We start from the raw sequence: 16,892 nt of genomic DNA, 5'->3' as shown, positions 1-16,892 counted from the left end.
TAATATCTGGTGGCTGAAGAATCATTCAGTATAATCACAATGGACCAGAGGAGTTTGATGTGTTGAAGGATAGAGAGGACTCCTGCATGGTGGTTATGGATCAGGGTGGCTGAGGGGGGGCAAGTGTCCTTGGGCAAGACACTGAACCCCTAGTTGCTCCTGATTGTCAGGCCAGCACCTCGTGTGGTAGCTCGCTGTCATCGCTCTGTGAATAGATGAATGATGAATACCAGGAAAGTTCAACACACGTTGGATCAGAGCTCCACTTCAATGCAGCCATTTACCATGTTCTCTATGAGGGACAGCAGGATCCTCTCCTGGCTGCTGATTCCACTGACATCACATCTTACCTCTACTGCTTCAGGTAGATCTGGGTTGAGTGTGGATCATGTGGATGGAAGGAAGCAGGGATTAGAACTCCTGAATAGAAACTGCTGCAGTTAATGGAGGAAACTCTGGACTATGGGTGAACAGGTAAGTATAACGTCACTTCATGTATGTCAGACTGACATGGAAAGTAATGTAATTGTACTGTGTAGTAAGTCACAGTACAACAGTCTGTTCATTTCATGTACAATCTCATGTTTAAAGCTGTTAAGAATTCAAAGACTGTGAATCCTACTTTGTTTTTTGAGCGTGTCACAGGTAAGTTTATGGTGATTTTCAACAAATCTCCTGCAAGTTTTCATTTCACTTATTCAATACAGCCCAGGATTCATTTGACTGACTGTGATTTACTTCTGTGCCTTTTTTTTCCTCAAGGTGCAGATCACAATCTCATGCAAAGCTAAGTGAATGACTAAATGTTCTGCATGTCTCTGAGTTACTTTGAATATTTCTTCTCACTGTTGTTTTTTTTTTGCTTGTTGAACCAGACCCAGGTCCTGCAGTCCAAGAGGTGCAGCTCCATGCAGAAGACGAAACCCACCGAACGTCCCCTGATTCAGTGCAGCCAGCAGGATTCCAGTATATACACTACAGCGACCTCCAAGAAGCTACGTGGAAGACCGAGACCCGATGTCCAGAGTTTCCTTGACGACAGAGGCTGACCAGAAGGATGGATGACCATAGGGTCAGCTGGAGAGGAGTGGTCCCCTGTGTGCCTCAGTGAGTAATTCTCTCAGTACAATGGTGATAAACTGAAGCTAACAACACGTACACGTATGTTAACAGTACATCTGCTGCTATTTCTTCTAGCACTGAAGCAGTTCACTGAAGCCCACCCTCCACCGCTCCACTGCCTTCAGCCTCCAGTGCGGAGGACGAGGACCGTCCCGATCCTACCCGCACCGAGGATGTTGTTCATGATTCCTCTGTGTTGGTGGGGTTGGGAAGCTCCTCACACTCACACAATGGAAAGTCACCATTTGACAGTGAACAAGAGAAAGCAGCAGTTCAGTTTGATAGATGAAGCAGAAATATGACACAAGCTTCAATAAAACACTGAACTGTTCTTTAAGTCCTGTTCTGACTTTGATTTTACCCACAGTCGTGTTACAAGGGGAACTTTTTAAATAAGTAATATAATAATAATAATAATAATATAATAATAATAATAATAATAATAATAATAATAATAATAATAATAATAATAATAATATAATATGACATAATATAATATAACAATAATAATAATAATAATAATAATAGTAATAATATAATATAATATAATATAATATAATATAATATAATATAATAATAAAGACAATGGGGTTAAAACAGTGATACAGTACTGATCAGGATGTTAAGTTCGTCCCTGTTAAGAAGCATTTTTTAAATTCATCACTCTATTCTAAGTAAATGTTACTGAAATAAAAGTAGAAAAGGTAAAGCACCATTCAAAGTGCTCTTTATGCAGCTCTGTGTCTTCATACACAAACAGAGATGTTGGGAGAATGTGACAGTGTGGATTTGGAGAACATGAATGTTCACAGTAGCTCGTACGTTGCATCGTGTTGCTGATGTCGTGGAGCTGGTTTGGTTGTTTTCACCTCAGTCCTTAAAGGAAAAGGACAAAAGCTACGGCTACAGCTGCTCTGCTCTGTTCTTCCATGTTCACTGTTTCTCATTTTGGACATTTCAGCCTGAAGAGTGGAGACAGGCAGCAGGAACCGCAGGTGAGAGTCCTGATGAGAGTCCAGAGCCTCGGAGATAACAGAGTGACCCTGTGGTCAGTTTGGTTCTTCCCAGCTGGGTTAAACCTGCAACAGGTCAGTTAGCTGGAGGAGAACCAATCATTTGAAATGAATCACTTTATTTTAACATACAAACAATTCACTTCCTCAGAGACACGTGGGAAGTCTGTGGGTCTCGTTTGTTCTTTGACTGTGTGTAACTCTCCACAGTTCACTGATACAGCTGCTGTGACAGATGAAGCTTCTGGAGACAACGTATCACACTAAGATCCTCTGAGCTGTGATCTCAGGTGCAGCAAGTCAGCTCTGTTCAGTGGATGATGGAGAAGTCAGCAGCAGCAGCAGCACACTGCTGCTCACCTCTTGGTATCAACACAGTATCATTATCTGATCTAGTTTAAAGGCACAAATAAGACAGGGATAAGTCAAATGGAAATCCATGAGGTAAACTGTAGGAGAGATGGAGTTACTGCAGCATTCAGCTCCTCCATCATGTGAGCTGACAGAAGCAACAAGAAACTTTTGACTGTCACAGCTGAAGGTGCACAGCAAGGAGCAAAGTCTCATGAACAGTGTGTGTGACAGGGACAGAGACTATGACAGGACACTTGATACTAACTATGACAATCTGCTGTCATCTGCTGGTCTGCTGTCCCCTCCTTCAATGTAGTTTTGAAATCGTATTGACATGAACAGAAGTTCAGTTCCAGCTCAGCAGCTTGTAGCTGTGTGAGGTTCACACTGGAAGAGCAAACAGAGTTTAGCAGTAAACGAGCAGTAACACTGGGCTTTAATCAGCTGTATCAACAATAAAGTGAATTGAATCCTGCTACAGTCACTGACGAGATGGGAAACAGTTTCTGTCTCATCTAAAGTCAGTCAGTTCAGCTGAATGACATATGTTGACTACACAGGATCACACGTCCCACAGAGAAGTCACAGTTTCTCTCTTCATTTGTGTGGTATAACTCAAATATATAAAGATAGATAGGGAAACTAGGTCTGTTTACTGAAGACATTTGGGAGGAGGACGTCTTCTTAGCAACTGTCATGTCTTTGTTATTCCATCGAATTCCTTGAACGAGCACAAAGCAAAGATTGCGATATTATAAAGCTTGTTATGAAAGCAGAACAACTGGACATCAAGTCTTTCTGGAAGATTCAGTAGAAACCTGTAAGTTTGTGATGCCTCTTTTCAAGCAGAATATTATAAAGGTACCATTCACTTATGAAACTCGAACACCTCTAAACCACTTTCTGATCACTAATGATCAGAAACAATCAGTTACTTAAGGTCAAGTGTATTAATCTAATCAATAACTGTTAATATCTCTAACTGAGAGAGAGTTAGGTGCTTTAATCCTAACTGTAAGCACCACCTGCAGACGGGAATGAGTTCCTGCCAGACAAAACCAGACACCATTTGTTTTATGTGTGAAATGAAACTACTGCATTATGGGTAAAGTCATCAGGTGTGGGAGCGTGCATGACGTCCCAGTGCTGAACCAGTTTACCACTTACTATATTTTGGATGTGCTGGTTTGAAGAGGAAACGGTTCACTACGACAGAGTTGATCTGTCTCTACTTCAGAAAATACACTGCTCAAACAGAAAACTGGAACACATAATCATTCCACTGTACGTCCAAGTCCACCACACCTCTGGAATATCAACCTGTCCAATTAGGAAGCAGCACTTCCCTGTGCTCTTCATAGATGAGAGCAGGTTCACAATGAGCACATGTGACAGACGTGACAGAGTCTGGAGACGCTGTGGAGAACGTTCTGCTGCCTGCAACATCCTCCAGTATGGCCGGTTTGACGGTCGGTCAGTGATGATCTGCAGAGGCATTGTCTCGGAGGTGTGAGGTACCGGGATGAGATCCTCAGACCCATTGTAAGACCATATGCTGGAGCAGTGGGCCTGGGTTCCTTCTGATGCTCTCTTGAGTTCATGTGGGACTCAAGTGAGCTTATTTAAATTGAAATGAATAATAATAATTAATAATTATTGTTTTTTGGTATTTTTCTGTGAATTTGAATGGGATTTGATGTATAAAAAACAACCATTGCATGTTAATTTAACAGAAAAGGACTGTTAGATTAACCAGCTTCAAATGTTCAACCACAGCTGCCAGTTGTCTTCTGTAAAAACAAGAGAATCTTCTTTACAGTTTACTGCAAGATCACAGAATATCTTTATATCTATAATATCTATATTATATATATATATATATGTAAACGCAGGTGGTACAACACACACTGAGTGATGTACCATCACTGAAATGAAGAATGATCCATTTAGAATTTCATATGTGAGTTTACTTAAGCCAGCAGCCATTTAAACCTTAAATTAGCATATATTTGATAGGAGTTTGGTGAAATGAGTGAGCTTAATTTCTCAGTTCAGTCATAACATTAAAAGTTGGGGACAGAGGTTTAACACAGTGCTGTTGCAGCTTTTACATTTACTTACATTACATACATATATATTCTAAATGTTGAAGCAGCTTTTACATTTACTTATATTACATATATATATATATTAAACATATATATTCTAAATGTTGAAGCAGCTTTTAAGCCTCAGTAAAATGCTGAGTTCTATATTGTTCAGGTTAAACTATGTGTTGCTGTTTGTGTTGTAGGGTTTGAAGCAGCACAACTGAAAGCACTGGTACACATGTGATATATTAAGTGTCCAGTTGATTTTCTCTGTTATTTTCCAGCAGGTTCTATGCTCCGTTTAAGAACACCTGAAGAAGAAGAAAGCTGTTGTGAGATTTCCCAGCTCAGACAAGCTGTTTTCCAAAACAATGACAGACTTGTTGATGAGATGCTTTGCCAAGAAATGTACAAGAAAGTCATCAACTGCAGAGGAGGCTGGGGGATTGCAGGCACGCCTCTGCATGCTGCAGTTTCCAAAGGGCATTTGAGCTGTCTGCAGGTTCTGCTAGCCCACGGCGCCCTGGTGGACTGCGTGGATGTAAAAGCTCAGACCCCTCTCTTTGCAGCAACAACAAGCAGCAAGAACACTGGGCAGGTCAACTGGATTCTGGAGATATTCAGCTCCAAGGCCGAGGATAGCTGCAGAAAAGTACAGAGAGGAGGAAACACAGTTAATGACGTGTAATGGTGGCATTTGAATTGATATAAAAGAAAGGACAGAGGAGAGGACAGATCTCGTTAGGTAAAACAATGGGACAAAGTGACATCATTGTCTGTTTTTGATATTGCTTCGTGTCACCTACGTGCTCATTTCTTCCTTCTCGTTGTGTCTCCAGGAAATCCAATGGCCTTGACCTCACAGTGCCGACTTGCTGTCAGAAGATACCTCCAGAAGATCAACAAGATCCACTGTATGGATCAGCTGGAAATCCCAACAAGTCTCCTGAACTTTTTGCAGTATAAGTCAGTCCCTGTCACTGTTCTGTAGCTAAGCATGTTGTGTCAATTCATTTTCATTTCAGCTGACAAACTGTGGAGCAGCTTTGCCATTGTTCTGCCTGTACATGTGCTGTTCTGTGTGATTATTAAGTCAGATGATTAAATGTGTGAATGTGTGGTGTTTACCTCTGTTATCTTATTAATACCTAACTTAGTACTGAAGCTTTCCTCTGGTCCAGCTCCCCTTGAATTACACTAGATCATTGTCAGGGAGTTTATTCTTACAATGAAGAACGACTAAACAAATGTCCTTTCCAAATTCCACCTCATTGATGGTTGATGTTGAATATTTGAAAGTGTTGGAGTTCACTAACACAGAGCCATTAATATCTTTGGGAAACGTAGTTGTGATTTTTCTGAATTTATTTCCAAAACCAAATCAGTTCAGTGAGTGGAGAAGAAATAGATGTCGAGGGATAAAGGAACACAATTTGACTCAATAGCAGGTGACTATTACAATGAATTAGAATTATAACTTAATATTACGGCTCCTTTTCTACACTCCAGATTTGGTATTATTATTATTATTATTATTATTATTATTATTATTATTATTATTATTATTATTATTATATTTAGTGATCAGAGTGACCTTCTGGACCTGGCGAAAATGAACATAGTGGATCAAGAAAAGCATCTTGGTCTTGAGAAAAGTTAAATGATTAAATACATCAAATAAAATAAAAATAATACATTAATACAAAGAAATAACGCACGTCCGTGCGTGCGTGTGCGTAAATACCATGGAAACAGAACGACGAGCCAACCGAGGTGACGTCAGGTGTGCAGACCTTGGTGACCTCTCTCTTTGCACTTGGACACTGACCTGAGTTGACCTTTTGCAAAGTCTCTCTGAGGAAGCGATCATCTGGAAAGCGAACACTTGGAGAATCAAAGCTACTGGAATAAAAGCCATCTACTGATCATCTTACTGATCTTACTGCTACAAAACAAACACACTTGGACTTCTTCACTGAGCTAGTGAGAAAACCCAACTGGTCCAGGATGGTTTTCAGCAGGCCTCTGCTCAGCCGGGAGCAGCTGCTGCTCGGGCTCGACCTCGACGGTGGAGGTAAGAAGAAATCGACTTTTATTAGTAGAAATGCAATAGTTTCTCTTCCTAAAACTATTGGAAGCTCTGTCAACATCCAAAACTAATGGAACTTGTTGACATCTCGTTCATTTCCTGTTGGTTAAACACAGATTTATTGAAAACTGCTTTTATTCAACGATTTCTTGGTGTAAATTGATGATTTGTTACTGAGAATGGGCTAAATTTCCCGGGAAAGTTGGGGAATGTCTGAACAATAGTGTATTGGTTTGAAAACACTGCTATTTTGGTTTGAGGGCGTCGAAATGTCCAAAATGTGAATGAATGTTTTGTGGAAAAAGATGGCGCCCGGGCCAAAAATTAGAAAATGCTAAAAATCAGTAACTGCCGTCACCATGGAGACGATAGCAGCTTCAGGCGCGAACGTCGTGACGTCAGGACGCACACAGGCTTTCCAGTCGGACACCTGCTGGAAACAGTTTAGTGGTTGAAGCTTGAACTGAAATGACATCAAATGTATCCTGAGACTAAAGATCTGTTAGTTTACTGTGTTTAGAGCTTGAAGTGATCGACTTATGTTGTTCCTTGAGCACGGTTTAGCGCAATGAGTAAATTACAAAGATTTAGTCTGTTTTGCGTCGTTTGTGTCTGTAAATACAAAGTTATGAGTTTGAACGTGTTGTATCACATTTTCCTCTGAAAGTCGTTCCCTTGATTTACAATGAATTGTAAATGGAGGTCTTGTAGTTGACTCTAATGTATAGATTTACTGAAAACCATGTTTGCTTTTCCAAATGTTACATGGGACCATCAGTTAACAATCCCAAGTGACCCAGTGACAGAGACACTTATTTTGAAGGAGTCTCATGTCAGTGCACTTTGACATTTGACTGCTTGTGTGCTGCTTCAATGCTACGTTACTCTGTTCCAAATAGTTGATGTTTAATAATTAAGAAATTCTTAACATGTCAAACTATGTATTGTATATATTGTGTTGTTTCCCCCCAGGTGGCTCCTCTCCGCGCGGGAACTACGTGGTGGACCGTCCTGCTGGAGATGGACTCCCTGAAGTCGTCAGGATTGTGGACGTCGCTGAAGATCTCCCCATCAACGTCTCATCGGATGAGGAGGAGATGGAGGTAGGTGAGTTCTTGGGTGTTCGTCCGATGTCTGACGATGATGTGGCAGATGATGAGGACACCGACAGCGAGGAGGATGACTGGACCAGTGAAGATTCCGGTTATGACACCATGACTGATGATGAAGACATGGACAGCGAGGAGGAGGTGGAGGAAGAAGATAGGGACACGGAGGAGAATTCCGGTTATGACGGGGATGGGGACGACGACGTCATCAGGCCTCGCTCTCCTCTTGACCAGCAGATGCCATCAGAAGACTTCTGGCACGGCTGTGGACGAGTGGATCCTCCCGTTCCTTGTGCATGTCCTCGACACCCGATTCCTGAGGAACGACCTGAAGATGGACCACAGAGGCGGTCTCTTGCTGGTCCCCGTCGATCCGAACCACCAGTCCCTCAGAGGTTTGAGGATTCTGCTCCTTCAACATCGGGCCTCAGCTCTGCCACCAAGAGGAGCAGGGAAGAGAGCGACACGGAGCAGGTAAGTGCGAAGAGGCATCGGTGGAATCTTGATGGAGGCTTGGACGAGTCAGCGCCATCGACTTCGGGCCTCGGACGCTCGACCAGTGGGAGCCGAGAAGCGAACCACGAGGAGTCAGCGCCTTCAACCTCAGTCGGTGGATCCCACACCTTCAGGAGACTCTGGCTGGGTCCTTTTCTACGGTGGACTGACGACAGCGACTCCGATTAGGACGTTCACCTTGGAAGCTTGTTTCTGGAGGAGCTGGTGATGCCACAGGTTGTCTTTGTTTCTGGAGGGGCTGGTGATGCCACAGGTTGTTTTTGTTTCTGGAGGAGCTGCTGATGCCACAGGTTGTCTTTGTATCTGGAGGAGCTGCTGATGCCACAGGTTGTTTTTGTTTCTGGAGGGGCTGGTGATGCCACAAGTTGTTTTTGTTTCTGGAGGGGCTGGTGATGCCACAGGTTGTTTTTGTTTCTGGAGGGGCTGGTGATGCCACAGGTTGTTTTTGTTTCTGGAGGAGCTGCTGATGCCACAGGTTGTTTTTGTTTCTGGAGGAGCTGCTGATGCCACAGGTTGTCTTTGTTTCTGGAGGAGCTGCTGATGCCACAGGTTGTCTTTGTTTCTGGAGGAGCTGCTGATGCCACAGGTTGTCTTTGTTTCTGGAGGAGCTGCTGATGCCACAGGTTGTCTTTGTTTCTGGAGGGGCTGCTGATGCCACAGGTTGTCTTTGTTTCTGGAGGAGCTGCTGATGCCACAGGTTGTCTTTGTTTCTGGAGGAGCTGCTGATGCCACAGGTTGTCTTTGTTTCTGGAGGAGCTGCTGATGCCACAGGTTGTTTTTGTTTCTGGAGGAGCTGCTGATGCCACAGGTTGTCTTTGTTTCTGGAGGGGCTGGTGATGCCACAGGTTGTCTTTGTTTCTGGAGGGGCTGGTGATGCCACAGGTTGTTTTTGTTTCTGGAGGGGCTGGTGATGCCACAGGTTGTCTTTGTTTCTGGAGGAGCTGCTGATGCCACAGGTTGTCTTTGTTTCTGGAGGGGCTGGTGATGCCACAGGTTGTTTTTGTTTCTGGAGGGGCTGGTGATGCCACAGGTTGTCTTTGTTTCTGGAGGGGCTGGTGATGCCACAGGTTGTTTTTGTTTCTGGAGGGGCTGGTGATGCCACAAGTTGTTTTTGTGTCTGGTGGGGTTGGATTTGCTGTAGGTAGCGTCTTGGACCTTGGTAAATTAATATCTGGTGGCTGAAGAATCATTCAGTATAATCACAATGGACCAGAGGAGTTTGATGTGTTGAAGGATAGAGAGGACTCCTGCATGGTGGTTGTGGATCAGGGTGGCTGAGGGGGGGCAAGTGTCCTTGGGCAAGACACTGAACCCCTAATTGCTCCTGATTGTCAGGCCAGCACCTCGTGTGGTAGCTCGCTGTCATCGCTCTGTGAATAGATGAATGATGAATACCAGGAAAGTTCAACACACGTTGGATCAGAGCTCCACTTCAATGCAGCCATTTACCATGTTCTCTATGAGGGACAGCAGGATCCTCTCCTGGCTGCTGATTCCACTGACATCACATCTCACCTCTGCTGCTTCAGGTAGATCTGGGTTAAGTGAGGATCATGTGGATGGAAGGAAGCAGGGATTAGAACTCCTGAATAGAAACTGCTGCAGTTAATGGAGGAAACTCTGGACTATGGGTGAACAGGTAAGTATGAACGTCACTTCATGTATGTCAGACTGACATGGAAAGTAATGTAATTGTACTGTGTAGTAAGTCACAGTACAACAGTCTGTTCATTTCATGTACAATCTCATGTTTAAAGCTGTTAAGAATTCAAAGACTGTGAATCCTACTTTGTTTTTTGAGCGTGTCTCCATCACAGGTAAGTTTGTTGTGATTTTCAACATGATCAAATCTCCTGTAAGTTTTCATTTCACTTATTCAATACAGCCCAGGATTCATTTGACTGACTGTGATTTACTTCTGTGCATTTTTCTTCCTCAAGGTGCAGATCACAATCTCATGCAAAGCTAAGTGAATGACTAAATGTTCTGCATGTCTCTGAGTTACTTTGAATATTTCTTCTCACTGTTGTTTTTTTTTTGCTTGTTGAACCAGACCCAGGTCCTGCAGTCCAAGAGGTGCAGCTCCATGCAGAAGACGAAACCCACCGGACGTCCCCTGATTCAGTGCAGCCAGCAGGATTCCAGTATATACACTACAGCGACCTCCAAGAAGCTACGTGGAAGACCGAGACCCGATGTCCAGAGTTTCCTTGACGACAGAGGCTGACCAGAAGGATGGATGACCATAGGGTCAGCTGGAGAAGAGTGGTCCCCTGTGTGCCTCAGTGAGTAATTCTCTCAGTACAATGGTGATAAACTGAAGCTAACAACACGTACACGTATGTTAACAGTACATCTGCTGCTATTTCTTCTAGCACTGAAGCAGTTCACTGAAGCCCACCCTCCACCGCTCCACTGCCTTCAGCCTCCAGTACGGAGGACGAGGACCGTCCCGATCCTACCCGCACCGAGGATGTTGTTCATGATTCCTCTGTGTTGGTGGGGTTGGGAAGCTCCTCACACTCACACAATGGAAAGTCACCATTTGACAGTGAACAAGAGAAAGCAGCAGTTCAGTTTGATAGATGAAGCAGAAATATGACACAAGCTTCAATAAAACACTGAACTGTTCTTTAAGTCCTGTTCTGACTTTCATTTTACCCACAGTCGTGTTACAAGGGGAACTTTTAAAATAAGTAATATAATATAATATAATATAATATAATATAATATAATATAATATAATATAATATAATATAATATAATAATAATAATAATAATAATAATATACTAATAATAATAATAATAATAATAATAATAATAGTAATAATAATAGTAATAATATAATATAATATAATATAATATAATATAATAATAAAGACAGTGGGGTTAAAACAGTGATACAGTACTGATCAGTATGTTAAGTTCGTCCCTGTTAAGAAGCATTTTTTAAATTCATCACTCTATTCTAAGTAAATGTTACTGAAATAAAAGTAGAAAAGGTAAAGCACCATTCAAAGTGCTCTTTATGCAGCTCTGTGTCTTCATACACAAACAGAGATGTTGGGAGAATGTGACAGTGTGGATTTGGAGAACAGGAATGTTCACAGTAGCTCGTACGTTGCATCGTGTTGCTGATGTCGTGGAGCTGGTTTGGTTGTTTTCACCTCAGTCGTTAAAGGAAAAGGACAAAAGCTACGGCTACAGCTGCTCTGCTCTGTTCTTCCATGTTTACATTTGTTTTATTTGTGAAATGAGTCTAGTTATTGAATAGTTGTGGTGAAGACAGCATGACTGGGGAATAAGATATTAAACTGCTGAAAAACACTTCTTCACTGACTGAGACACAGACTGGGTAGATTTTCCTCTCCACTGTCTCCTGGTGTTTACTGAAAAGGATTTCTGATGCCAGCTCTGAATGCAGACTTTACTTTAAGATCACAGAATATTCTTATATCCCTCCAAAAAGGCAGATGGTACAACACACACTGAGTGCTTTAAACATAAGGTGAAGAAAAAATAAAAATCACTTGGTGGTTTAATTCTATAAATACTTCACATAGAATTCAGCATTAAAGTCGGTATTTAATTTAAACAATTAAGACATAAGCCACAACATGTGATTCATCCCAGGACGCAACAGTGTTAAATACGCTGTTTGAATAAATTGAGAAAGTAAACAAACCCCAAGAATGATCCATTTAGAATTTCATCTGAGTCCAACACAACCACATAGTGCTTTGCTGAATCATCTGTTGGGGGATCCCACACAGCCCACCATGTTAAATCAAACACCAGACTTCAAGTATCAGCATCATGAAAAACAAAACAAACAACAAAGAAAAGATTAATTCAACTTTCATATCTGATTATTGGTGTTTTAAAAAGTGTTGCTGAAAAAATAAAAGAACTCAAAAAACATTCTCGAGCTCTATAATCAGGACTCATAAGTTCATTCCTACATGAGATACAGTACAGTAGCTGGCATTAGAGCAGAGTGTGAGCTGCACTGAGGAAATGTATGAGTACCAGGAAGCACAGTCATCCCTACAATACGCGTTACAAAATAGATATGTTTCAGATTAACGAATTTCAAGTAGCAACAATTCAAACAAAACTGATAAACAGTGTTTCAATAAAACACTTCATGTGGTCCCAGTTTTAAAAAGCCAGGTCACCATGACGTCACGGTCACTGAGGCTTCTGTTGAAATGGTGCCAAGCTGCTCGAGAAGTATCAACCCAGGCCCACATCCAGTGACATCATCACTACAAAGCCCAGGATGGAGGTCCAGGACGCCAGCTTCCCGTTTCCACTGGCGACGGCAACATGAAGGGAACAAAGAGGCAGAGGAAAGTGAAAAGATGCTGATGGAGTGAGAGCACACGTTGATGTTCTTCAGCCCTCCTCCACGCTTACCTGACTTGAGCTTCAGGTATGATGTCATCTACCACCACGTAGACCATCGCCCCGGCAGCAAATGCCAATGCATATGGCAACAAGGGTTCTGCCAGAACCACAGCGACGGCACCCAGCAACCCAGCAAGAGGCTCCACCATCCCGCTCAGCTGGCCGTACCTGAGGAGCAAACGGTGACCTGCAGGTTAGATCAGCAGCATTCCTACTGCTGTATGTTAATGCTGACGCAGTGTTTAAACACAGACGCGTGTCTTTTCCTACCAGAAGGCCGTCCATGTTGAGACTCCTGAACCCCGGAGCGGCAGGCTCACTGCCAGGCCTTCTGGGAAGTTCTGGATGCCAATACCGACGGCCAAATTTCTGAGGGAACACACAAAATCAACAGTCGGACCACTCCTCTTGAATTTACTCAGTAGCAACTGGCCTGGTGTTGACTCTGGACGTCTACCAGCCTGTCTCTGAAGCCAGAGACCCAGAGAAGACACAAGACACAGACACAAGAAGACGACTCTTCAGCCACGACAGCAGCTCTGGAAAGTGTTAAAGTGCTGATGTTTAAGTCTAAGGCTACTTCTGGCATCAGCACAAAGCTTTTTGCTACAAACTCCCAGTCAGGGATCTCCTGCTCTGGAAGTCTCGCTGCAGTTTCATGATGTCATCACTAGATGTCAGTTTACACAGCGTCTTCTAGACCACAATTAAACTGCTTTCTGTGACCACACACGCTGGCTGAGACCTCAGCGTTTTTTCTGTTTGTTTTTGTAACATTCACTAAGGGCGAGGATTGATTCTCTGACAATCCAAAAGCTTTCTACTAAACTAAACCAGAAACCACAACAGTACTTGCAGAAGTCACTGCACATTGCTGTGGATGTATGTGAGCTGTAGGAGCTCTTCACAGCTTTCTGTTACTGTTGTGCTCATTTGATCAAGTACTGAATTGCATCTGGATACTGAGTATAAATATCTAAACATGTGCATCACCAGTGCAGAGAAAGCAAAATACAAATATAATATCCTAACAATAACCGATGAATCAATCAACTTGATTTCTCCAGCTGTTATTGGACACAGTGTAGAAAGGTCAGTATGAATCCACATCAGATCCATTTTCAGCAAACGAAAGAAATGCACCGTACGAGGGATACAGCAGCCTACGGTTGTTATTATGACCTTATTGAATCAATATACCACCGGGCCTCTTTACTGATGGATGGGTTACGTTTCACCAATGAGCCAAAACATAATGAGGCTTTACAGATTAAACAAATATATTAGTATAGTTCCAAATAGCTCAACAACTTGATGAACGTGCACCTGACTGTGTGCATTAAGCGACATGAGGTCAGGTTCTGCCTGCCTGAGAGAAGCCTCGCTCAATGCAGCAGCACACTGTGACCACTAGGTGTCAGCAGTGTGTAAGACTTCAGCTGAAGTCCATTAGTCTTCCTCCTTCATGCAGACATACCAAACTTAGACAAAATGGAAACCACATTAAATCTTAACATAAAACCAACCATCTCAACTTTCTAACTAAACATTAACACAACAAATTAACCTAAGATACCTGTAAATCACCATTCTTCAGTTCCAGCTACAGGCCTGTTAAACACACGTCCCTCAGTGGAAATCAAAATGTCTGCTGCCAGATAGTGGCTTCATTTCTCACTTGCTGGCGTGAGGAGGTGATATTTTGGATAAATTAACAAACTGTACGTGCTGTATGCACAGTAAGTGTGTTTGCCTGGATATCGGTCTTACCTGGCGCTTTCAAACGTAGCAGATGAAGTCTTTCCAATGGCTCCGAATCCAACTCCAACAGCCAAACCCTCTGCAGATGACACACAAAGTGACAAATGACTTCCAGGCTCTGATTTATTTGAAACAAAACAGGAGAATAAGTGAATCACGAGGGCTCGAGAACGACTGGAAAAATAACTAAATAAAAAAAACCATCAGCAACTAGTGCACGTGCCTAGAATAGACAGAGGTTTGTTTTTTGTGGTGCAGAGAGTTTGGGTCTGTTCTCTCAGACAGAACTACTTCTACTACTTCTACTTGCAGCACCAGTCTGTGGGGATCTCCAGCGTGTTCTGGACTCGTACCTTCTATATCTGGCTTTCTTCTGATAAAATCTGCTGCTGAGGCTTTATCCCCTATAACTACAGGCGTGCGGGCGGCCCTGTAGCAGAGGGTAAATATGAGATGGTGGTAGGAAGTCTAAAAGCGTCTATGACGATTCTAATGTTGCACTTCTGCTTATTTAGCTCTTCCCTCTTTGCATGCTTTGAGCAGCATCCCTCTCCTCTGATCTTCCATTTGTCTTGTTGGTTATGCCTGTCATGCATACTTAAAGTGTACACCGCTCAAAGTTAAAGTGAAAAGCTCACAGAGTATCCACAAGAAGCCTGTGTGTGTGTGTGTGTGCACGTGCACTCAGATCTACAGGCTGCAAACAAAAAGAAAAAACGACACTGCGCCTACTTCAAACGCTGACGAGCAGTCACGACCCGTCATGCCGTTTACAGCTCAGCTATCACGATGCTAAAACATGTTAATATCCTCATTTTTTCCCCCCAAAGCAAAAACAAGATGAGAGCTAACATCAAGGAGCCGAGCTCGTCGAGTGGCTTAGTCACCAGACTCTGACCTCGCTGATGAAATCCTAAAATTAAAACGACTTCCAAATGAAACAAACACTTTCCTGACCTCTTTCAACTTATTCAGATCCGTCTTATTAGCGTGCCGCCGTGTCTTTTCTCACTCATGTAACAATCGCTTGTTAGTGAACACCTCATAACATCACAGCTGCGAGTGAGTTCACCCCTAAGACGAGGAGATGTTGGAACGTACAACCGCTTTAACGCAGCAATTTAAACGTGCAAAGCAAGAGGTTTAATGCGACGGCATCAGAATCAAGGGAGTGCAACGCCGACCGTCTCAGCAGGGAGGACGTGGAGGCTGAAAGATGCTTTGGCCATGACGGTGAGCAACACGATGCCAGGCACCTAAAAGCAGACAGGCACCAGCAAATGGGAATAGATTAACTGGGGCCCACAGCCCCTCGGGAGATAATTATCACTCAGCTAAGACCAGATCTTGTGTTGTTGGTCAGAAACGCAGCGGGTTGGGATTTTTGTGGAGCTGACATCATGCAGCCAGGAAGAATCAAAGTTTGGTGCAGTTTAAAAGTATGTTCAAAGCTCCTTACTCCATACGCTGCATTTACTGCTCTCCACCGACAGACAGTGACGCTGCGAACCTGAACTGAATCACTAAAAACATGTAACTCTGAAGCACATGTAGCTCCAAACACATTTTTCTTTTTAACACACTGTTAATATTGTTCCTAGGAGGATGTAAGACAGAAATGTCTGACTGACAGCAGCTCTGCAAAGAACAAACCTGTGCAGTAGAGTACACACACACAGCTTTGGCAGATAGTGTGTTGTTGCTGGTATTAAGGAACGAGGAGCATGCTGGCGTCGCCACTGATCAAAAGTGACATTTTGCAGGTAAGTTAAGGTGCCGTTTGATTTGCTGAGGGCCAGCTAATGAGCTTTCCAGCTTCAAAACAGATGTTAACGATGCACTTTTCCGTGCCGAGTGTCTGTTTGGTTGCTCATTCAGTGAGCTCGACAGATAAGAAGGAAGCATTTGCATAAAAGCTAATCTGGCTGGTTGTTCAAAGTCTGTGGCAGTGTGACCCTCTGGGCTGAGAGACGATGTTGACGCCACGGCTTTGTGCAGGTGGAGTTTCAAATGAAGCCGCCTGATTGGCGATATGTGTACACAGAGTGGCACCTGCTCGCATTCGCCTGATTGCTGTTGTTGCCTCCTATCCCTCCTCGCCACAAGCACACAGGTAGAAACTGTGATGGTGACACCAGACACTCGCTGTCTGAAAGCACTTTAACAGCCTCAAAGAGCTACTTGTGTAAAAGCCGTAGGCTCTGGGATGGAGTGATGGGAGGTTCAAATGTGTGATTTTACAGCCTCATGTAAGAATGACTGATCTCTTCCACTCTCTACAGACAGAGATAAAGTCATTACCTCTGGTGAAACCGCACTCTGATTCTAATCAACTTCCCACTGGCCCGTTCCAGCCCAACATACTGTAGAGTCATTATGAGGAAACACACCCCAGTTACGCCGTGGGTCCCTTTATTACACTTCTCAG

The 16,892-nt window shown here is 43.1% G+C and overlaps 2 protein-coding genes and 3 long non-coding RNA genes across 7 annotated transcripts in view; 4 read left to right on the top strand and 1 right to left on the bottom strand.

Annotated features, from left to right (window-relative positions):
• The first annotated feature begins 942 nt into the window (after positions 1 to 942).
• Positions 943 to 1,459, top strand: LOC113156030. The gene is made up of 2 exons (XR_003298270.1): positions 943 to 1,107; positions 1,198 to 1,459. It is a non-coding gene; the product is annotated as an uncharacterized LOC113156030 (long non-coding RNA).
• Positions 1,460 to 5,269: 3,810 nt separating this feature from the next.
• On the top strand, positions 5,270 to 5,706 carry LOC113156031. Its single transcript, XR_003298271.1, has 2 exons — positions 5,270 to 5,324; positions 5,419 to 5,706. It is a non-coding gene; the product is annotated as an uncharacterized LOC113156031 (long non-coding RNA).
• A 608-nt stretch (positions 5,707 to 6,314) lies between these two features.
• On the top strand, positions 6,315 to 8,461 carry LOC113156602 (E3 ubiquitin-protein ligase Mdm2-like). The gene is made up of 2 exons (XM_026351837.1): positions 6,315 to 6,653; positions 7,641 to 8,461. The coding sequence occupies exons 1-2, from the start codon at positions 6,587 to 6,589 to the stop codon at positions 8,459 to 8,461; spliced, it is 888 nt and encodes a 295-aa protein (XP_026207622.1). The 5' UTR covers positions 6,315 to 6,586.
• Positions 8,462 to 10,255: 1,794 nt separating this feature from the next.
• LOC113156542 lies at positions 10,256 to 10,930 on the top strand. The gene is made up of 2 exons (XR_003298308.1): positions 10,256 to 10,578; positions 10,669 to 10,930. It is a non-coding gene; the product is annotated as an uncharacterized LOC113156542 (long non-coding RNA).
• A 776-nt stretch (positions 10,931 to 11,706) lies between these two features.
• LOC113156612 (zinc transporter ZIP11) overlaps positions 11,707 to 16,892 on the bottom strand; it is a 103,243-nt gene continuing 98,057 nt past the window's right edge. For all 3 annotated transcript variants that reach the window (XM_026351847.1, XM_026351849.1, XM_026351848.1), the window contains exons 7-10: positions 14,474 to 14,543; positions 12,974 to 13,072; positions 12,713 to 12,871; positions 11,707 to 12,608 (exon numbers count right to left, since the gene is read on the bottom strand). In XM_026351847.1, the coding sequence (XP_026207632.1) occupies positions 12,530 to 12,608; positions 12,713 to 12,871; positions 12,974 to 13,072; positions 14,474 to 14,543 (407 nt within the window). In that variant the 3' untranslated portion in view covers positions 11,707 to 12,529. The remainder of the gene's footprint in view (positions 12,609 to 12,712; positions 12,872 to 12,973; positions 13,073 to 14,473; positions 14,544 to 16,892) is intronic.

The sequence above is a fragment of the Anabas testudineus genome, chromosome 19, assembly GCF_900324465.2.
Source record: "Anabas testudineus chromosome 19, fAnaTes1.2, whole genome shotgun sequence".
Classification (NCBI taxonomy): domain Eukaryota; kingdom Metazoa; phylum Chordata; class Actinopteri; order Anabantiformes; family Anabantidae; genus Anabas; species Anabas testudineus.
The sequence above is the reverse complement of the archived record's forward strand: the minus strand, read 5'-3'. Positions and strand labels throughout refer to the sequence as shown.